This window comes from Protomyctophum bolini (genome assembly GCF_963924005.1).
Source record: "Protomyctophum bolini genome assembly, chromosome: 14".
NCBI classification, from domain to species: Eukaryota; Metazoa; Chordata; class Actinopteri; order Myctophiformes; family Myctophidae; genus Protomyctophum; species Protomyctophum bolini.
The window spans coordinates 7,488,260-7,511,438 of NC_137875.1; the positions used below are offsets into that span (position 1 = coordinate 7,488,260).

The window sequence follows — 23,179 nt, forward strand, 5'->3', positions numbered from 1 at the left end:
TTAAGCTCCAAGGAAATTCTATTGTCCGTCACAAGAAAACATAAATGTTTATTTGACAAGGCTCCTCTATGCTAAATTAAAACTGCCAAGAGCAGTGTTAAAATGTCAGAATACAGTGGCTTGAATTAAAATTAATTTGTTCAGAGTGATGCTCACACAACCTTTGAGCCCTGTGTGTACAAATTAATTTAAGATGCGCTCAGATTACAGGATCATACACCACACTTATATAACAAGATTCTAACACGCATACATTACAAGATTTTAAAATGATGGGGCATGACACACTGCATGATTCTCGAACATTATGGGCTTATGGGGGCAGGTTTAAAAAATATATATATATCATCATCAATATTTTAATGTTTAATGTATTGCTTCTTTTAATGTCCAATGACATGAGCCAAGTTATTTTGGAACATCTTAGCATAGGACATCCAATGTAGGCCTACCACATTTCTGGTGTGAAATGGCACAAGGGCACAATTTTGGCAAATTATTTTGGCAAATTATTTTGGCAAAATAATTTGGCAAATTATTTTGGCAAATTATTTGCCTAAATAATTTGCCAAAATAATTTGCCAAAATACACCCTACAGAAAAAAAGACCACACACGTGCCCTTTTCTTGGGTTTGGGTCCCTGCCCCCTCAGTGCTTTCTGCAACAGCCCTGCCCGACTTCAAATATCCCAGATTATCTTGTAGTGTGAGCCCAAGCACCTTTATACTGGATTTAAAACCATGTACTGTCCTGCATAAAACACATTTTTACATGTTTTTCTCATACTAGATGGCGAGTTGAATGAAAGCAGATTGTGTGCTGGGGATTCCGAGCACGTGCACATCCTGCAGACAGTGAAGGGAGAGGGGGAGTCTCAGAGCGAGGCTGCTGGACTGAAGCAGTCCCAAGGCATGAGCCAACTCTGACTATACCACTATGCAATTATGGAATTTCTACTTTACTTGAGTATTCCCAATTTCCGATACTTTAACTTCTACTCCACTACATCTCGGATCCAAATATTGTACTTTTACCCCACTGCATTTATTAGAAAACTTTAGTTACTATAGTTACTATTAGTAAACATTTGAGTACTTTTTCCACCAGACATGAGGTGCATGAGAAGAGCCAAGGCCAGCTGTAACTCGGACTACCAGACAGTAATGCAATTTATTCTAGTAGTCTTTGTGCTACAGGAATGCAGCAGGTGCTATACAGTAGCAGAGAAAAGATAAGATCCCTGTCAGAGGGCTCAGAATTAATGGACGGATCCTGCGGTGGTCTCTACTACACTTCCAGATCACAGCGGTCACAGTACTTTGTTACCAACTTGAGACTCCCCGCTATACATCCTGATAAATGGGCCTTTGAATTTAATTAAATGATAAGCCTGCGAAGCCGGCAAATAACAAGACAGGATGTGGCTAATCATAAGACTGTTTACTGTAGACGTGATTGTATGTACAGTATATACACTACACAGGTACGTCTGTCTGCAGATGAAGAAATGAGATGTCATTGACTCCAGTCAACAGGCATGAATCTGAAAGCTCTAGTGTAGAATATTGAGTGTACACTCAATCTAAGTTAACATCATACTGTGCAACATTTTCAATTAAACAAAATAAAATGTCAGTTAATCTTTTAATTGGTATATTTTCCACAGTAAGCGTTCCACATAAATGTGTTGTTGTGTTTTTGTTTTTTTACAACTTCTCTAAACACCATAAAACACTTTTCACTTGCGAGTGATGCTTATGCCCCAAAATTATATTCATACAGAAGAATTACCAGAAATGTGGTAAGGGTAATGGTATGCTCTCTTGTCTCTTGTGTTCTACACGACCTCTGCCAGGTGGAAACCTCATTATGTTACTTTTCAGGATTGGATTAGTTTTTATCCGGAATTACGGATACCACGGAAATAGCAAACGCAGCAGTTTCGAGCTTGTGGATCTGCTAAAATACTTTCGGTGCTTTTTGTGTGACGCTCGGCTGTAGTATGACCACGTAATGCGGCTGTATATGTCCTCTCACCTGAACCTCTGCCTGGGCGTCTGCCTCTCGGGGTTCTTGCAGGCGTAGCCGATGTAGTAGAGGGGGAAGAAGAGGCAGTTCCACGAGGTGGCGAACCAGGTGAGGGTGAAGGGCGCGTCGTACCGCCTGAACGTCAGCTTGGCCAGCTGCGTGGCACCGGCCCATGACGAGCACACACACACCACGATGAACACTCCCCACAGCACCTTCTGCACCTGGACGCACGCACACACGCACACACACACACCCACCCACACCCACACCCACACACACACACACACACACACACACACACACACACACACGCACACACGCACACACGCCACGTTGAAAACTCCCCTCGGGATCCTATGTAATAATATTGTGCCAGGCCTACACACCTGCAGGGCGCTCACTCTGAGGCAGCAACGGGCATGACACCTGCTGCGATGGTTGGTGCTGGTGGAGTCCAGCGCTGTCCCGCTGGAGGCCGTCTGTCCATCTGGGGGAGCCACCACAGTCTCCCTGACACGGTCTTCTCCTGTAGGCACACATACACACACACACACACTGAGGTTATACATTCACAACCAAATTCGATTGTGACGGTTCTCGAACCCATCGAACAGCTATACTGTACAAGAGTGCGCTTAAAGTGACAAGAAACCTCATTCGTATCACCGCTGTCACATTCTGAAGAAGTAATTTTTGTTTTGTTTTCTCATTTTTAAAGTCAGGCTATTGTTATATAGGCCCTACAGGGACTATGCCGGCCCCGCTCTGAGGGAATTCATTAAAAGGAAGCCCGATAGAGGAATCAGCACTAGGGCAACCAGTACCACTAGAGGAGACTGCAAAGTGCCCGGCCGGTAAACCGCCTTTGGTAAAACACATTACATATAATCTCGTCACACGGTTTAAATCCCTAATTCCTCTCGTCAATTCATGAGGATCTTCCAAATTGTTCAAGTGACCTCGGGTCATGCAGTCTTTCCATGTGTGTGGATAAAAATAGCTCAGGTTGAATTGACCCGTAACGTAATCAATCAGACATTTGACCAGAACTTCACATGATCGTGCGTGGCAGGCTGCGGTCCAAACAGAGGACAGGAGAGGACAGGTCTGACATTCAATACAGTGGTGGAAAGTACCTAAGCAAAAAGTACATTTACTCGAGTACCATCCATTGAGACCTGCATGAGGCCGATTCTACAAAGACCTTCTAAATCAGTAGTTCTCACACTTTCAAGATTTTTTTTTAAACTTACAAAAGATGTACAAGCTTCAATGTCTGTGTTTATACAGACACCAAAAGCTGGGGCCCTCAAAAATACCAAACAAATCGTACTTATCTGTACTTAAGTACAGTGCTTGAGTAAATGTACTTTGATGAAGGCAAACTCTGCGGTGCGACAATGACATAACTGCTAGTGGTCACACATAATGGCCCTGGCTTACATCCTTAATGTTTCTCCAGTCATTCTGATAATCTATGCTGACTCTCTGTGACTCTCCGTAACTCAGTAATTTCAATATATAGGCTACTGTATAGCCACTGTTGTTTTACAGGATTCATCATGTGTGGCTTATCGCTATTGGAATGTCAGTTGATGTCACAATCATTACATGATCCCGGAATCGCAATTATTTGAGCTGATCGCAATTCATTTGCAAAAAAAATTAAAGTCCATTGTGTGTGTATTGGATTTTTCACACACTATATCACTAAACACGGGTGAAATTCACCCGAACACCTGCCTGTAGGAAAAACCAGGGATGTGGGCAGGGACACAAACCTACCTTCTATGATGTCACTGAGCATCATGAAGGTACTGAAAGACCCACCCACCTCAGACATCAGCAACATTATGAAAATTGCAAAAAAATATAATCGTCCGGGTGAAAATCACCCATGTTTAGTGTTCTAGGGTTAAGATGAAAACGTTTGAGAACCACTGCTCTGGGCTGACAAAATAATGGTGCCAAAACCGACACACTTTTATTTTAAGCACGAGGACCCAGAACATGAGAGCCCTTACGGCTTACGTAATTGAAAATGAAACGACGACATCCCGTATCAGTTTGGTTATGTAACTAGCCGTATAAATCACAGCGTGCATTTCCGATGGCTTTGCCAACTTTCATCAAGACAAAAAAAGAAGTGAATCCTGATGCATTCCGTTTCTAAATATAGACCAAAATAACCTCAGTGAGAGAAAACTCTACACTGAAGTCTATCACATAATTGTTTTAGAAGTCATGTATCTCTCTTTTATTGATTGTTAGACTGCTTCTCTGTTGCTTTCTGGTCCTGTTTAATTACTGCACAGTGCACACTCACCAAAGGGACATCTCTCTATGGCATAATACCATTTAAGTACTTCTGACCTGGCGTGCCCCCAAACTGATCTACCATCTGAAAGGAGTTTGGGCCAGGGAGGGCTCACAACACGCTGTGACCTTGTAGATCAGCTGTTTTTTTCAATAGCTGAATAGGGTTAACCCAATTAAAAACTCATCAAGCTCAATGAAGCTGATCAGAGTCTTTGATAAGAGAGTTGCTTCCTTTGTGTTTCTGATGGCACTGCTGCATCTGACCTTGAGGTGTGCTCCCAGATGACCGCAGATTACCTTCCGTGATTACTATCGACTCTCATGCCTGGAAGAGACCTAATGCCTCGACGCTCTCCAGGGAGCCTCCCTCCACGTACCACCATGGACCTCTCATCTAGGAAAGATATACAGTACACACCTGATGTGTTAATTATTGCAAAGCATTGAACACGTCATGCAGGTCAGATATATCATCGCTGCCTGGGCAGAAACTCTCTTATCATATTTTAACTTTTTGTGTCTTTTTTGCTATAAATTAACGCCTGTCTAGTACAGCATCACACAAAGGGGACTACCTTTGTCGCAAAGCTTTGAGTTTAAGATTAGGGTTTTTAACCACGCCAACCTGGTTGAAAGCTCTGAGAAAAAGGTAGTCCCGTCACACTAAAGCACCAAAGAGCGAAAGAGCTTTTTGAGATTGAGGATCTGCCATTTTTTTATTTGAATCTTGAAAAGTAACAATATTGAACATACCGCTATGAGGTTTCCCACCCAACAGAGATATGCTGTACTGCAGCTCTGTTGGGACTGGTGACTGCCTTCATACAGACATAATATGTGCCCAGTAGAGTCCCAACAATACAAATAATATGATCTTTGGGGCTGATACTGATATTAGGGAGATTAAAAATACCGATTCCGATTCCAAACCTATTGCTGATAGCTTCAATTAATATTCTTAATTCATTGTGTGTACAATACAGTATGCCAACAATACTGTATGACTTTTAATAAAGCTTAAAGTCGTCTTGCAATTTGTTTTCATGTCAGATGAAAGCAGAAAACCATAGAAAAAAAGAATGAGACATTGGTTAATTAGATTGAGTGAATCGTTTTTTTTAAACTACAGCTTAGAGGTCAAGTTAAAACCCTTAAGCAGGGAAATCACCATTTGAATGGCTCACATTCAGAGATAGTAACTACAGTACTAATCTATCCATCACATCATGCATAGCGGGCTTGGGGGTTGCATTTCCATTGTTTACTGGGCTCTCTTTGTTCGCCACTGCCCCCTAGCCAATATGATAGATCGGGAGACTTGTATATCAATATTGACGCCCTGGCATCCCAAGCAAGCATAAGTTTGATTGATACAATAATACTGTACACATTTCACTTCACTGACAGCACTTAAACCATACTTGGCCTTGGGAGTGAAAGACAATTCAAGAAGCCGTGTCTGCTATTGCGATGAAAATGATGAATAGGCAGACACTAGTGTGTGTGTGTGTGTGTGTGTGTGTGTGTGTGTCTCTCTCTCTCTCGCGCACACGCACACACACACACACACACACACACACACACACACACACACACACACACACACACACACACACACACACACACACACTATCCAAATCTTTACACAAAGGGTGGGAACTGAGCTTATTCTGTTCTAGAGTGTTTCTCTCTTGATGTTAAGGTCATTTCTTACAGTGGTGTAAAAGTAACTAAGTATACCGGTACATTTACTCAACTACTGTACTTAAGTACTATTTTGACGTATTTGTATGTTACTGCTATTTCTAATTTCCGATACGTTTGCTTCTTTACTACATCTCTGATTTAAAAGATACATACTTTTTACTCCACTACATGTATTTGAAAACTTTAGTTACTATAGTTACTAAGATTTAGATTATTATAACGAAACATACATTAACCACTTCAAGCCCTGAATACATTACTACAAGCTCACAATGCACACTGAGAGCTTGTATCTGCTATTTTCAAAAGATTTGTATACAATGTATACATTTGAAAACTTGTGAAATGGGTGCATTCATTCTGCACAATGAGTACTTTCAACTTGTGGTATACTTTAACTACATTTCGATACCAATACCTTAGTATACTTTCAAGTGGAATTCCAGACTTTTACTCGAAACTAGGGTATTTCCACTTAATTGATACTTGTACTGAAGTAATAAATGTGAGTAATTTTCCCCCGCCACTGAGCGCCGCCCAGTTTGTCCTTCATGGACCTTGTCTTCCACAACCTGAGCCCAGCAGCGGCTCCATACTGCACCACAGTTTAATCCATTCTGACCTGAGATCAGATTCAAAAAATGTCTTCTACATCCTGACAGTTTTCCATTCTGACCTGAGATCAGATTCTAAAAATGTCTTCTACATCAGTCGTTCTTCGATTTAAAAAGAATTAGCAGATCTACAAGCTCGTAGCGCGCCACCGAGTGGCGCGCTATACGAGCTTGTAGATCTGCTATTTTTAAATAGCTAAAGCACAACGTAATGCTACCACCAAAAAGGGGTTCCCGCCCAGAATGGATTAATCTTCCAAATGCAGTGACGGGCCCCGCACCGAGGCGGGCCAATCAGCTCCGCGGGAGGGAGACGCTGGAACTCCAGCTAAGCACTTTCATTCCTGGCACACGTTCCACACGGCTAACACAAAAGTGTCACAGCAACATTAACCATACTGCCGTCGGACGTTTCCTGTCACACTGCCCCCCCCCCCCCCACACACACACACTGGCTTCCATTTTTTACAGCCTATGCACCCTATGCACTCTCTAGACTCTAGAGTCTAGATCAGGGGTGCCCAGACTTTTTTGACTTAAGAGCTACTTTAAAAATGACCAGCTCAACAAGATCTACCCACAAAGAAGTATGATCTCATTGCTGAAAATAGTATAAACTAGAACTGCACTCTGCCGAGTGCATACTTGCTTGTTGCACACTAGTAGGCCATAAATGGCCTACTAGTGCGCAAGCAGAGCGCGCAAGTACTTTCAACCGCTGGAAACTATCACATCTCAGTATCTCTGTGAAGGAACGTTTGAAATGTATAATCATTACGTGTAACTATTTGCTACCTAACTACTTTTTTACAGAAAAATGAATCATTGATATGTGATGAAAAAAAGGTATATAAACTGAATTAAAATATATTATACAGTATAATTATTTTATTACTTATTGTAAATTGTCAATTGTTTTAAATGTATTTCATTTTGTACTATAGTGATATTAATACTAAATCATGATCAGAGTAATATGTGTCTCTAACTTCAATTTCTGTAATAATACTTTACTACAAATTTGTTGAAATATACATGATCTAAAATACTTCCGAAATCTGTAGTTGGATTTGTATTTAATTGTTTAAAGCCTAATCTTGACATGAAGGTCTTTATATTTATATCTTTTTCAGTATAATGGTCTTCATTGAAATCTCCTATTATCATAATTGTGGAAGTCGGAGATGATAGATACTTTACCATTTTTTTGAGAAATGTGTTTAATTCCGAAAGGTTTGTTTTAGGTGATCTGTACATAAGAATGATATATAGATCTTTATTTTTTACATGTATACATACGTGTTCTACTTTTTTCATTACAACTACATACAGAGTATGTAGTTGTAATTTGATTAGCAGTATACTGTGGTTACTTGGTTCCAAAAAGTGACAGCCAAGTTTTTTTCAACCGTAAGTCTGTGCCTGGTTTGCTGGGACCAGTTACCACATTACATCATCGTTGAGAGCTGGGACCAGAGTACATGGTGTGTATATGTATGACTAGCTCTCAGTGATGACGTAAGAGAAATGGTCATCTGTGTAATCTGGTCCCACCAGATACCACATTACGTCATCGTTGAGAGCTGGGACCAGAGTACACGGTGTGTATATGTATGACTAGCTCTCAGTGATGACGTAAGAGATATGGTCATCTGTGTAGTCTGGTCCCAGCAGACCAGGCACAGATTTACAAATTACAAATCACATTACAACTACATATAGAGTATGTAGTTGTAATTTGATTAGCAGTATACTGTGGTTACTTGGTTCCAAAAAGTGAAGCCAAGTTTTTTTCAACCATAAGTCTGTGCCTGGTTTGCTGGGACCAGTTACAACATTACGTCATCGTTGAGAACTGGGACCAGAGTACATGGTGTGTATATGTATGACTAGCTCTCAGTGATGACGTAAGAGATATGGTCATCTGTGTAGTCTGGTCCCAGCAGACCAGGCACAGATTTACAAATTACAAATCACATTACAACTACATACAGAGTATGTAGTTGTAATTTGATTAGCAGTATACTGTGGTTACTTGGTTCCAAAAAGTGAAGCCAAGTTTTTTTCAACCATAAGTCTGTGCCTGGTTTGCTGGGACCAGTTACAACATTACGTCATCGTTGAGAACTGGGACCAGAGTACATGGTGTGTATACGTATGTAACTGGTCCCAGCAAACCAGGCACAGACTTACGGTGATATAAACACTTACGTCAGTGATGACGTAAGAGATACATACAGAGTATGTAGTTGTAATTTGATTAGCAGTATACTGTGGTTACTTGGTTCCAAAAAGTGAAGCCAAGTTTTTTTCAACCATAAGTCTGTGCCTGGTTTGCTGGGACCAGTTACAACATTACGTCATCGTTGAGAACTGGGACCAGAGTACATGGTGTGTATACGTATGTAACTGGTCCCAGCAAACCAGGCACAGACTTACGGTGATATAAACACTTACGTCAGTGATGACGTAAGAGATACATACAGAGTATGTAGTTGTAATTTGATTAGCAGTATACTGTGGTTACTTGGTTCCAAAAAGTGAAGACAAGTTTTCTTCAACGGTAAATTTGTGCCTGGTTTGCTGCGACTAGTTACAACATTACGTCATCCTTGAGAGAGTACATGGTGTGTATATGACGTAATGTTGTAACTTGTAACTTGTAACTAGTCCCAGCAAACCAGGCACAGACTGTATGTAGTTGTTCTAGTTACAACTACATATAGAGTATGTAGTTGTAATTTGATTAGCAGTATACTGTGGTTACTTGGTTCCAAAAAGTGAAGACAAGTTTTCTTCAACGGTAAATCTGTGCCTGGTTTGCTGGGACTAGTTACAACATTACGTCATCCTTGAGAGAGTACATGGTGTGTATATGACGTAATGTTACAAGTTACAAGTTACAAGTTACAACATTACGTCATATACACACCATGTACTCTCTCAAGGATGACGTAATGTTGTAACTAGTCCCAGCAAACCAGGCACAGATTTACCGTTGAAGAAAACTTGTCTTCACTTCGAAGAGACCAAGCGAAACGATTACTTGCGCGCTCTGCTTGCGCAAGTAACAAATGTACCTGAGGGGGCGAAATGGAAATAGTTTTTGTATGTCTAACTTTGTAATGCTACTGATGTTTGTGCTCAACACTCTTGAAAACAAATATTCCTTTGTGGCTTAATAGGTATTTTTTTTTATGTCAATCAATCAAGTCACCTTAATTCAATTCAAGTGTCAGATTCCAAATTATATATTTTTTTAATTTAAATTATATATGTTTTATGGGCATGTCATGTGATCTACCTGCACAGACTTTATGATATACTTCAACCGTGTGAAGGGAGTGGTCCCCGGGGGTCCCCGGGGGTCCCCAGAAATTCCAGACCCACAGGACCACAGTCAGGGTGCCGACCTGACTTTCGCCTCACGTCCGAAACGGTATAGTGACATGAGAGAGTGACCATGTGGGGAGTCCCTGGGGGGTCCCTGGGGGGTCCCCCGGGACGTCCAGACCCCCAGGAACGCACCCAGGGGGGCGGGGCCGATTCCGGCGAGCTCGCCCGCGTCTGAAACGGTTGAGAAATGACAGTTACCGTGTGTCCGTCTGCTGTACTGCACTGTACTGTACTGTACTGTACTGTACGCGTTTGTGTGTGTGTTAGGTTGCGCACAGGTGGTGAAAAACAACCATGCTGTTTTCGTGCTCATACCCACCCAGCCAGCCACCCAGCCACACACATCCTGTAGCTCCATAAGGGAGTGGTTGCACCACGCAAAAAATATATAATATAATATATTCTTCTAAAATTTTCTTCAAAAATAGCAGATGTACAAGCTCGCAGCGTGGCACGAAGTGACACACTGTGAGCTTGTATAGGTCTGCTATTTTTGAAGAGCCAAAATGGATGAAGTGGTTAAAATGATTGTGATGCTATAGTTAACTTAACTACTATTGCTGGAGACCCCCTGGAAACGCCCCAAGGACCCCTGGAGGTCCCCGGACCCCACTTTGAGTGTGTGTGTGAGTGCGTGCGGTCATGCACACGTGCAAGAATTTGTCACTGTCTGGAGCATTTAGTAATGTGAGCTAGTGGTAATGTGCTTCTTTACACCTTTGTTTGATGCTGACATATGGCAACAGTATCGACCATGACTTGCTTGACTTGGTGCTGGAGTGCACATGCAGGCTGCTGAATACATGTGTGTGAGAGAGATGGAAGCTGGTGTCGGTTGAGTGAGTGGTTGAGCGAGAGAAAAGGGATCCTCCGCAAATTAAGTGGCAGAGAACGAGCTTCACACTCCAGAGGCTCAATGATGAGCCTCATCATTGCATGATCAAAAACTCGAGCGTCAAGGTTATAACTCTCTCCAATAGGTCAAGTGCTTAGTCTAGTCTCATCTTCACAGTAAAGGCACGCCTCCAAGTGTTGCCAACCAAACTGAATCTGTCCATCTGGTATCCCAATAAATAATCATGACCCTTATGTCTACCATCAGACCATAGAGTCTGTATATAGCCAGGCATGACAGAATTGTTAAAGGAGCATTCAGTGATTTGGGTGATTTGGAAAACCCCCCCCCCGGTCTGCCCCGGTAACAAGATGTGCACATGCACGCACTACAGTGGGGGGACACGCAACAGACCAACAGCACACACACCAAGGCCCGCCCCCGCTCAATCATGATTGGTGGAAGGCCCTTCTCTATCCTGATTGGATGAAGGCTGGGCCACCTAGCCAAAAACAAAACCCCCCCATCCCACTAAACTGGGATCAACTCCTTATGGTCAGCGGTCCCTATAGTATTGAGGATTATCACAACAAAACAAAAAAAGAAGTGATATTTGAATTAAGTGAAATCACTGAATATACCTTTAACATTATTGCCAAAGATGTGTCACCTATGTTTGATTCCTCTGTTGTGTTTCACAGAAAAGTGTGAGGCAAAGTAACTTGCAACATACTGTTCAATCTCTTCCATTAGAAGCATTAGGCAGTCGGTCTATTTGGAGGAGAAGGTGCTTTTTGTACCCAGGACTATTTCCCCAGGTGTTGGTTGCGAACGCAGTGAGCACTTACTATGAGACCTAGCAGATCATGTCTGTCTGTCTGTGTGTGTGTCTGTCCCGCTATCCAAATATGGAGTGTGTTGCATCAGCAATCACTCAGCTCCATATATGGGCACAAAAGGGGCCAGGTCCACTCAGCTCCATATATGGGCACAAAAGGGGCCAGGTCCACATATACAGTAACAGCGGGACAGACACACAGACAGACAGACAGACAGACATGATCTGCAGGGTCTCAGCTGCGTTCGCTTCCCGCGTTTGCGCGTCTTACTGGTAATATGATCCTATATGACCCTAGACTGAAGTAGAGGTCTTCAGGCTTACCCGAGCTCCGAAAATAGTGCACATGGTGTAACAGAGTGACCCCACCCTGTCACAGTTCATGTTTTGCTCATTAAATGCCTGTCAGTAGTGTAGTGCGCACTGGTTAGGTAGGGTATGGACATACAAAACGACAAACGAATCAGATCTCAGTATATCTCTGTTCAGCCATCAAACCTGTTCAATTGGTTCTGTGGCTTTAAATAGGTGGAAGCACAGCTGAGCACTAATTGGGCCAAACCAACTCCTGTCCGTGGATAGGGAGGATTATTTGTCACAGAGGGACACTGGACTCTAAAAAGAGGACCTAAAGACTTGAGAAAGAAAATATCTACAGTACAAGCTTAAATTAATTGAAATTAGTATTTTGTGCCAAACCCAAGCAGATTTGACATGTTGTGGATCATGTTGACCCCTTTTTCATTTGGTCCTATGTTGTGAAGCTCATTTTGGACGCTTGTATTCACGGCCGTATTCTTTCGGCCATGATTCATGACCCACACATGACGATAAGTGAGAGTAGGAACGGAGATTGCTCGGTAGACGGAGAGCTTTGCCTTCTGGCTCAACTCTCTTTTCGTCACAACAGTGCGGTACAGCGACTGCAATACCACCCCTGCCGCTCTGATTCTCCACGCGGCTGATCTCCTTCTCCGTCCTCCCCTCACTCGTGAACAAGACCCCGATGTAATCGGACCTCCATATATGGGGACAACAGCGACATCCAGCACTGACATCAGACTAATGTAGAAACCTCATATATAACCGTCTGACATCATTGTGACACACACCTAGATGGCTGTCCCATATAAGAATCAGAAGAGGTTTATTACTAGCTAGCAGCAACTGCCACTCTTGTCGTGAGATACATTAAAGCCATCGGCACGAGACGGAATATTTGGCCTTACAACCCAGATGTCGTTGTGTTAGAAGTTTCGACATCCCAGCTAAGTGCTGATCCTAAACCAGACAACCAGCACTAGTTTGAGTAGTATTAGTCTTTATATTGGTGCTCAGCTGACAAAAGTCATGACAGTTGTCGAGGTTCCCAGGCAGCCATCTGTCTCCACTTTGAGCTTTCATAACATCCAGTACAAAGTGGGCCTTAAGTCCGCCGTCTCCTGCAAGAGGAAGACCACACACAGGCAAATACTGACGGACATCAATGGAATCATGAGACCTGGTCTGAACGCTATCCTCGGGCCGACGGGAAGCGGAAAGTCATCTTTCCTCGATATCCTCGCCGCGAGGAAGGACCCGGCAGGTCTCTCCGGGGAGGTCCTCATAGACGGAGCGCCGCAGCCTCACAACTTCAAGTGTTCCTCGGGCTACGTGGTTCAGGACGATGTGGTGATGGGCACGATGACAGTGCGTGAGAACCTCCACTTCTCTGCGGCGCTGCGCCTCCCCAGCTCGGTGCCTCAGGGCGAGAAGGAGGCTCGCGTGAACCACCTGATCGAAGAGCTGGGACTCACCAAGGTGGCCGACTCAAAGGTGGGCTCACCGATGAAACGGGGGATCTCGGGCGGGGAGAGGAAGAGGACATGCATTGGCATGGAGCTCATCACGGACCCCTCCGTTATGTTCCTGGACGAACCCACCACGGGCCTGGACGCCAGCACGGCCAACTCTGTGCTGCTGCTGCTGAAAAAGATAGCTAGTCAGGGACGCGTCATCGTCATGACCATCCACCAACCACGGTACTCCATCTACAGACTTTTTGACACCCTGACCTTGCTGGTTGGTGGCCGAATGGTGTACCACGGGCCTGCACCGAATGCTCTGGACTACTTCAGCAACATTGGATATGCCTGTGAACCTCACAACAACCCAGCAGACTTCTTTCTGGATATCATCAATGGAGACGCTACCATCACCACTGTCACCAAGATGCCGGGGTCCGAAGAACTGGACATCGAGGAGTCGAGCAGCCCCGTAAAGAGCATTGAAGAGGGCCTGGCGGACGCTACCATCACCACTGTCATCAAGATGCCAGGCTCTGAAGAACTGGACATCGAGGAGTCGAGCAGCCCCGTAAAGACCATCGAAGAGTGCCTGGCGGAGGAGTACAGGAACAGTAGCAACTATAGGGACACGCAGGCCGAACTGGAGCGCATCACCAACGGTAAAGAGTTAAACACCCAGCCAAGGTCCCACGTCATCACCTACAACACCTCCTTCTTTCACCAGTTCCGCTTTGTGTTCATGAGAACCTTATGGGATCTCATGCTGAATCCACAGACATCAGTGGCCCAGATGGCAGTGAACATTATCCTGGCTTTGATCGTGGGCGCTACTTTCTTCGACATCAAAGACGACCATAGCGGGATCCAGAACAGGATGGGAGTCCTCTTCTTCATCTCTACCTACCAGTGTTTCAGCGCCGTGTCCGCAGCGGAACTCTTTATCACGGAGCGAAAGTTCTTCATGCACGAATACATCAGCGGCTACTACAGAGTGTCCGTTTACTTCCTGACTAAGATCCTCGCCGACATCATCATATTGCGCACCGTCCCCATCATCGTCTTCAGTGTCATCGCCTACTACATGATCGGGTTGAAATTCACGGCTGCCGCCTTCGCCACCTTCACGCTGACAGTGGCTCTAGTGGCGTACACCGCCACAGCCATGACCATGGCCATATCAGCGGACCTGAACACGGTCACTTTAGCAAACATTTTGATGACCATCGTGTTCGCCTTCATGATGATCTTCTCTGGTCTGCTGGTGAACCTGCCCACAGTCGAGTTATGGCTGGCCTGGGCCAAGTACTTCAGCATTCCTCGCTATGGTCTGGCGGCCCTCGCAATCAACGAGTTTGTGGGTTTGACGTTCTGCGATGACCTTGTCATGCCCAATACCACCATGTCCGATGTCTCCACCGACTGCAATGTGGGCATAGCGTGCACAGGGGAACAGTACCTGGAGTATCTAGGAGTAGAATACAACCAATGGGGTCTGTGGAAGAATCACCTGGCTCTGATTCTAATGGCTGTCGCCTACCTCACCATCGCCTACCTGAAACTACGCTTCATCAAGAAGTTTACTTAAGAGCATGTCTCTGGTACAGATTATTTTCCTCTTCACTGAGATAGCCAGAGAAGGAGAGGGTGAGTGCACAATCAAGCAGACAGAGGAGAGAACAAGAGCAGAAACACAGAGTCAGTTATCTGTTAGGTCACGTATCATGACAAAGTAATTCAACTGTCATTTTTTAGGTTAAAGGGAAACTTCACCCTTTTTGCAAAAGAATGTTAATGACGTTTAGAAGATTTAGAACACTTTCCTGGGAGTCTTTAACTGTGTAATATGTGGTTTTAGATATTTCAGATTTTAGCAGTAGGCCCAGTGTCAATGACATCAGAGACACTGGGCTCACTGCTAAAATCTAAAATATCTAAACCCACATAGTACACACACAAAGACCTCCAGGAAAGTGTTCTAAATCTTCTAAATGTCATTAACATATATTATTTTGCAAAAAGGGTGAAGTGTCCCTTTAACTGCTCGACAACTGCCAGTGAAGTTAATAATGTACACCCTTGTGCATTTTTGTGGATAATGTGATTGCGTTTAATTTGTTTTATTGCAACCTTAGTTCAGTCGCGTATACTATGAAAACCTGCATCTCCGTCCGTTAGTTAGTTAGTCACCCATGTCTCTCCATATAATATATGTCATGAGATGCGATACCATATTATGGTATCGCATCTCGTGACATCATGGAGACACTGATGGGGCTGCATTCGAAAACGTCTTTCAAAAAGTAACCTCGACCAGTCATGTCTTCATAAACAGAGTCAAGCTGGAGACACAACAGTGACAAACAAGTGGACACCACGGTAATGGAAATCCGACCAGTGGCTATAGTGCCGGCGAAGAATAGACTTCTCAAAAATAAAAAATAAAAGAAAATAAGGTCATATATGCCCATATATATAGGCTATATGGGCATTCCCAGACGATGCCCTAATACAATCCATTGTTATGCCCATATATATGGAAATCCTTGGTTTGTCATCAATATTAAGCCCATATATGGGAATGTCAATATATGGCCATACTGTGACAGTCTCATGATAACCAGTGTGGTTGCTGTGACGCGACTCACGCGACTCACACTTGCAAATGAAACAAGGTGGTACAACACATGGATTTCCATATGTGGAGCTGATAGTCAGCTCATAGTTATGCCAAAGCGCCAGTGCTCGCCCAGCAGTCTGCCGTCACCCAGGCATATGCGTGTACAGTGCACAACCTCGCCCTTTAGGCATGTCTTCTCCAGTGGGTTTTAAAGCGGAGACTCCGTCCGTCCCGGTATAGGCTCTCTGTTCAACAGGTCAATTTCCTAGATCCAAAGTGTTGTTTTTTAGCCCCTCCTATATTCAGCTATAGTGTAGAGAGTTTTGTCCTAACACAAACATGAAATGCCATTGACAATGAATGGAGAATTTACGTCATATGACATGTGTCTGTTACGTCATGATGAAGTATGATGATAAGAGCACCCCTCACTTCACACGGGTGTGGTTTTTTTAATATGAATTAAGTCTTTATAATCAATTACCCAAAATAACGATTAACGATAGATGCAACTTCTTAGATGCATGATGTAACGTTTTTACAAATCACAGTATAATTCCCAATCGTGGACCATTGTCCCAACCTAACTATATCATTACTGATCCTCATCAGTAATGCCCATGTATATACCATATGGGCATTCCAAGGAAGGGACTGCACACTCCAGTGTGCAGTCCCTTCCTTGGAAGGTTTTTCTCTTTTTTCCCACTGTAGTTGGATGGCCGAGTATGGGACTAATGGGTCATCAAACAGTGTGATTGTCATCAGCTGTGTGTCTGCAGGGTTTTCTCCTTGGCCGTGACCGTGGAGGCCTGATCAACCTTCCCCATTGGCTGACGGTCACGTGAGAGAGCTAATGGCCGTAGCTCTCACACACTACCAGACAGTGGCTGGGGAAACATCTCCCAAGGTCTTTCCCCCATCCGTCGTACTACTGTGATAACTGACCGTATTGCCTTATTTTGTGAAGTTGGGACATTAGTTAATAATAAGCGTGACTATTCCCTTCGGAAAGGAATAATTATGTTCAGTTCTGATTATTTGTTTTTTGTCTTTTCTTTTTAGTTAGGAGCCATTTATTGTACATATTCTTGATGATCTTTATTATTACATTATTTGTGAATAAATACTCGCATTGGACCTTGTATGTAATATGTAATGTTGCATTGCCTTTTACCCCTAGACAGTGGATTTTGTAACAAATACAAACTACAGAGATAGACGGAGTGCACAAATCAGGGGTTTAGGTATAGAAGGAAACCTCTTGATAGCACGTAGGAGCAGTAGAGTGATCCTGACAGCCATATCATCGCTTCTCTTTGTCAGCCTGACTTAATCTCGTCATGCCTGTCCGTCAGATCAGAGAAGGTACATAATGGTACTGCATGTTGTTGATGCCAAGGTATCCGATATGCACACGGAGAGGTGAGGCAATTTAAATGTAATATCGTTTGCTGTACATGCAGTTAACCCATTCTGAACGGGAACCCGTTTTGGTGTTAGCATCATGTTATGCTTTAGCTATTGAAAAACAGCAGATCTACAAGCTCGTAGGTCTGCTATTTTTGAAAAATTCGAAGAACGACTGACATTTTTAGAATCTGATCTCAGGTCAGAATGGGTTAATCAGACCAGTGTGTGTCCCGTGGAAACCTCGTATGAATCTGATCTCAGGTCAGAATGGGTTAACTGTTGTGTTTCGGTTCAGCCCTGGCTTTTGATGGCTAAAAGGATCTCAATTATCTAAAGTTATTATCCTCCCTTGTGCTCATCACATTTCAGTGCAGAATTCCATTTCAGCATCGTTTCATTCACTAATAGGGTGAACAGACTGTGTGACCTTTTTCATAGATCTTATAGCTTCATAGACGTGCACGGTTGACATTTTGTTTTCTATTAATATGTTGGATTATTAATGAGAATTTTCACACAGTTAACCTTTTAAAAACCCCAAAAGCTGGAAAAACTTGACCTTTGGCTCCTTTTCCCTCTACAGTACACCAACTGTCCGAAAATAGCTGATCTACATGCTTACAACGCCTCGCAGCTCATAACACCTTGCAGCGTGGGGCAAGCACTCACTATGAGACCTAGCAGATCATGTCTGTCTGTCTGTCTGTCTGTCTGTCTGTCTGTCTGTCCCGCTTTTGTGCCCATATATGGAGCTGAGTGATTTGTGTCACCATGACTCAGCCATAACCATATAAGGAGTCCCCAAAGCAGCTATACGTCCAAAACCCAAATATGTACGAGCTGCGTTCGCTTCCCGCGTTTGCGCGTCTTACTGGTTGTGAGCTTGTAGATCGGCTACGGTATTCCCGGCTAATGTTCCCTGTCACACAAAGATTTGGCAGGCCCTCTGTACTAACTCTGAGGACCCCCTAGGAGTCCTGGACCCCTTGTTGAAGACCCCTGGTCTAATGCATTGTACTGTGCGTGGGCCAAGGCTGTTGCCCCGCCCCCAGCGTGCCTGTCAGATACAAGCAGATTTGATAGGCAGTTCATTACGAAACAGGCTACATTTTACTAGAGCAACAAATCAAATGTTTATGGTCATTGTTGAGCATGAGAGACAGGCAGAACAGCGGGCCAACCTCTCTCCGCTCTGTTGACTGGATCGAAGGTCAGCCAACAGAAATAAATAAGAAACAGCCCAGACAGGCCGGCCCGAGTTCTCCCTGCATTCCCATGCAGTCCACCCCCCCGCTACTGGGGCTAAAATGTTTAGGATGCACGCGCCAGCCACAAGTAGGGTGAGTGCCTTAAAGCTGCTATATGCAATAATATGTCAAAATATTAATTTTCCGTTCCGGTTTTTGTCCGGAACGGAAGGGGGGGGGGGGGGGGCTTACATAGTAAAAGCGGCCATATCTTCCCGGCACCCCGAGCTTCTATTTTGAAAGAAATCACGGCGCTGATTGTGTTAAGGGGGTCCCCAGAATATGATGTGAAGTCTGCAGGTATAGTTCAGGCAGACAACTCAAACGAGTCAGTCACATCTCACACACACTCATATCCTTAGTTTTGGTGATGGATGTTGTCCATGTTTTTTGACTTTTCTCATTTCCTTTTTTCCAATCTCCCCGTCTCTGTTCTCACGTTACTGCTCCTGAATTCCTTCACTCTCCTTCACCCCCTGTCCCTCCCTGTCCCTCCCTGTTCCACCACCACCTTAGTTTCTGCAGTGCAGATCTGTCCTGCTGATAACTGCAAATCCCAGCCCTTCATGCCAGCAGAGTACAGAGTCCTGCCTGACTGCCCACGGTGCTCAAAGAGCACCCACCCGCCTTGCCTGCCTGCCCGCCAGCCCACCCGCCTTGCCTGCCTGCCTGCCTTCCTTCCTTCCTTCCTGCCTGCCTGCCTACTTGCCTGCCTGCCTACCTACTTGCCTGCCTGCCTACCTACTTGCCTGCATGCCTGCCTGCCTGCCTGCCTGCCTTCCTTCCTTCCTTCCTGCCTGCCTGCCTGCCTGCCTTCCTTCCTGCCTGCCTTCCTTCCTGCCTTCCTTCCTTCCTGCCTGCCTGCATGCCTGCCTGCCTACTTGCCTGCCTGCAATATACTGTATGCTTTCCGGGTCATAATGGGTTAACCCTGCTACGCTCTCACCCTTCCACAGTTATTACATAATCGCATGATCGTACTTTTTTGACATAACTGCTATTATCTTTGCCTAATCCGTCGTTCCCCTTTGTCTGTATAAATCAGTTGGAAATTAATGGAAATAGCTGATCTAATAAGCCACTATTATTCTTCTATGTTTCATTTGAAAGTATAACATTGTTGAATAATATGCATCCTGTTTTGGTCATAGCATGTTATTCATATAGATTATTGGTATAGCGGTCATTGATTTCTCTGTATATTTCATCTGCCATGTGCAGAAATGTAATGAGTTCCAATATGTGCAACGCAAAATTGAACACAATTACAGTATTTGCCTGGCAATTAATTGACAATAATTTCATGGTCATGACCTACCTCTCTGCTCTCACCTTCTATGTCCTACAACCACCCCCACCCCAGCACCCCCTAACCCACCCACCATCACCACTACCGTCCACCACAACATAAATCGTGCTTGGCCAGCTCATCTATAGGATATAGCGTCGTAGATCAACCGCAGGGAGCGGCGCGGACGGAGCGTGCGAAGCCTCGTCTCGGACGGATGGCCTGAGCCGCCTGTCGCTGAAGGTGACCATATGACAAACTGATTGTGATTGTCAGTGTTAATAACGCTTTGCCCAGCAGGACCCCTGCTACTAAACAGGAATCAGTGAGACGGTGCTCTCGTGTGCGTGTGTGCGTGTGCGTGTGTGTGTGTGTAACGATGTTTTGCTGTCCATGCACGTTGTAACTGGCTGCTCTCCCACCGTCAAACTGCACTGGCAGTGTTCATGTCCTTTGTACAAGGTATTCCTGTACTTCTCATTATGTGGACATAAATACACATTTCAAATGTGTGTGCGCGTGTGTGTGTGTGTGTGTGTGTGTGTGTGTGTGTGTGTGAGGGGGGGGGGGGGGGGTCACACCTCCGCGTGAGGAACAACGGCCCGCAGTGGCACGGCTCAGTCATCCAGGGAGCAAACAGATCCATCACTGACACACACGGCATAGAGGAAGGCTCTCTGCTTGTCTAGCGGTCTGATTCTCTGAATGCACGGTATACTGTACGACGTATATATTGCATTGTTGCCGATGAATATGAATCCTGCATGGGTAAATGAATGGTGCATTTATAGCGCCTTTATTCAACGTGCTTTACAAATGTTGTCAGGCAGAAACCTCTTATCTCCATATAGTTTAACTTTTTGTGTTTTGTAAGTGACCGCCCTATACTACGACAAAACAAATGTGAGGATGCAAATTGTGATCGGCCGGAATGAGTTATGATGATGTATGATGATAAGAGCGCCCCTCACTTAGTTCACACGGGTGTGATTTTTAATTAGAATCCTGAAAAGTAACAGTTTTTTTTGGGGGGGACAAGGATTACAGGTTGGATAATAGCAGAGAATAACTTGTGTACACATCTGTGAGAACTCAATGGCTAAGCTATAGAATATAAACCAAAAAAGTAATCAACTATAGGCCTATATGCTCATCGGGAGCAGTTATGGACTTCACCACTAACCGCAAGGAGCCAGAGATCCACCCGGGGGACCTTCCGATTCCCAAGGAGTCAGAGATCCACCCGGGGGACCTTCCGATTCCCAAGGAGTCAGAGATCCACCCGGGGACCTTCCGATTCCCAAGGAGTCAGAGATCCACCCGGGGGACCTTCCGATTAGCAAGGAGTCAGAGATCCACCCGGGGGACCTTCCGATTAGCAAGGAGTCAGAGATCCACCCGGGGGACCTTCCGATTCCCAAGGAGTCAGAGATCCACCCGGGGGACCTTCTGATTACCAAGGAGTCAGAGATCTACCCGGGGACCTTCCGATTCCCAAGGAGTCAGAGATCCACCCGGGGGACCTTCCGATTCCCAAGGAGTCAGAGATCTACCCGGGGGACCTTCTGATTACCAAGGAGCCAGAGATCCACCCGGGGACCTTCCGATTCCCAAGGAGTCAGAGATCCACCCGGGGGACCTTCTGATTACCAAGGAGTCAGAGATCTACCCGGGGGACCTTCTGATTACCAAGGAGCCGGAGATCCACCCGGGGACCTTCCGATTCCCAAGGAGTCAGAGATCCACCCGGAGACCTTCCGATTCCTAAGAAGCCGCTCCAAGCCACTGCTTTAACCACTGACTGGCAGTTGTGGGAAAAGCACTCACATTATTTACTTAAGTAAAAGTATCAATACTGTGTATAGAAATACTCCGTTACAAGTAAAAGTTTGATATTCAAAATGTACTTGAGTAAAAGTATTGGCATCAAAATGAACTTACAGTACCAAAAGTAAAAGTAGTCATTGTGGAGAATGACACATTTCAAGTTTTTAAATGTATAAAAGTATTTTGAAAATAGCAGATGCGACGCATTGTGAGCTTGTACTTTAGATCGCTATCTTCAAATGGCCGTAATGTATAAGGCTGGAGTGGTTAATGTAGCCTATGTTTTGTAATAATATAGTAAAGTACAATATTTGCCTCTGAGATGTAAAAGTACTGAAAAAAAAAAAAAAAAAAAAGGTTAACTGCTGATATTATTATAAGGGTTGTCAAACAAATACTTTTTGTGCCAATGTTTGCTTCCTAACAGTCGCACGCTGAAGGGGAATGCTGTAAGGCCAATCATGTGAACACGCTTCAGGGGGTCTGGTGATGCTGTCAAAAGGCAGAGTTTTCTCGTTTGTAAATCTAACCGGCCCATCTAACCTGGGGATGTGGGATGAGATCCAGTATGAACAAATCGCCAGAGAGTCCCACTTTGGCCACGCCCCCATCTCAGAAAACGGCTCTACTGAGAGTAGAGTTCTTACATTCTGCCCGAACCCGACCCGACCCGACCCAATGTTTTCGGGTTGGGCTGAGCCTAAAGTATATGATGATTGGTCGGGTTCCGTGACTCATGCAGTAGAGAACAGCAGAGAATGCTCCTCGACATTGAAGCCCAATGAACGAAGGATAATCGGTGACGTTACAAAATCTCTTCCGTATGAATGAACATAACAGATCTGCAAACCCAGAATACAAGCCAGATTAACACGCTTTGGGTTTAAAAACAAGCCCATTCTTTTGCCCATTCTGCTGCTGTGTTCGGTGTACTTTAGCCTTCCCTCCTATTTTGTGCAGAACGTAGAATGTTTTACGAACAACTGAACATGTCTATTATATCCAGCTATTATATGTACAGTACGTTCTTTCACTGCGCTATAATTGGAGTCACCAAATGGTGCTGCATACTGCCAATCTTTCTTTTTTTCCCCTCTCTTGGGTTTATTGGGGGTTTGTTTCGGGTATAAATAAATGCCTGAATAAATAAAATTAAGATAATTGTTAGGGTCGGGGAGATCCTCGGGTAGGCCTGTTGAGAACTCTGAGACCTTAGACTGCTTTCAGATTTTAATTCAATTAAAATTCTGGCTGAGTGC

General features: G+C 44.4%; 2 protein-coding genes across 2 annotated transcripts in view; one reads left to right on the forward strand and one right to left on the reverse strand.

Annotated features, from left to right (window-relative positions):
- slc35f3b (solute carrier family 35 member F3b) overlaps positions 1-23,179 on the reverse strand; it is a 90,016-nt gene that overhangs the window by 14,455 nt on the left and 52,382 nt on the right. Inside the window, exons 3-4 of the mRNA XM_080781511.1 lie at positions 2,419-2,558; positions 2,039-2,253 (exon numbers count right to left, since the gene is read on the reverse strand). Of these exons, the coding sequence (XP_080637637.1) occupies positions 2,039-2,253; positions 2,419-2,558 (355 nt within the window). The remainder of the gene's footprint in view (positions 1-2,038; positions 2,254-2,418; positions 2,559-23,179) is intronic.
- LOC308328271 (broad substrate specificity ATP-binding cassette transporter ABCG2-like) lies at positions 13,092-15,113 on the forward strand (the record flags this gene model as incomplete). The annotated part of the gene is made up of 1 exon (XM_080782042.1): positions 13,092-15,113. One exon carries the CDS (start codon positions 13,092-13,094, stop codon positions 15,111-15,113), a length of 2,022 nt encoding a protein of 673 aa, XP_080638168.1.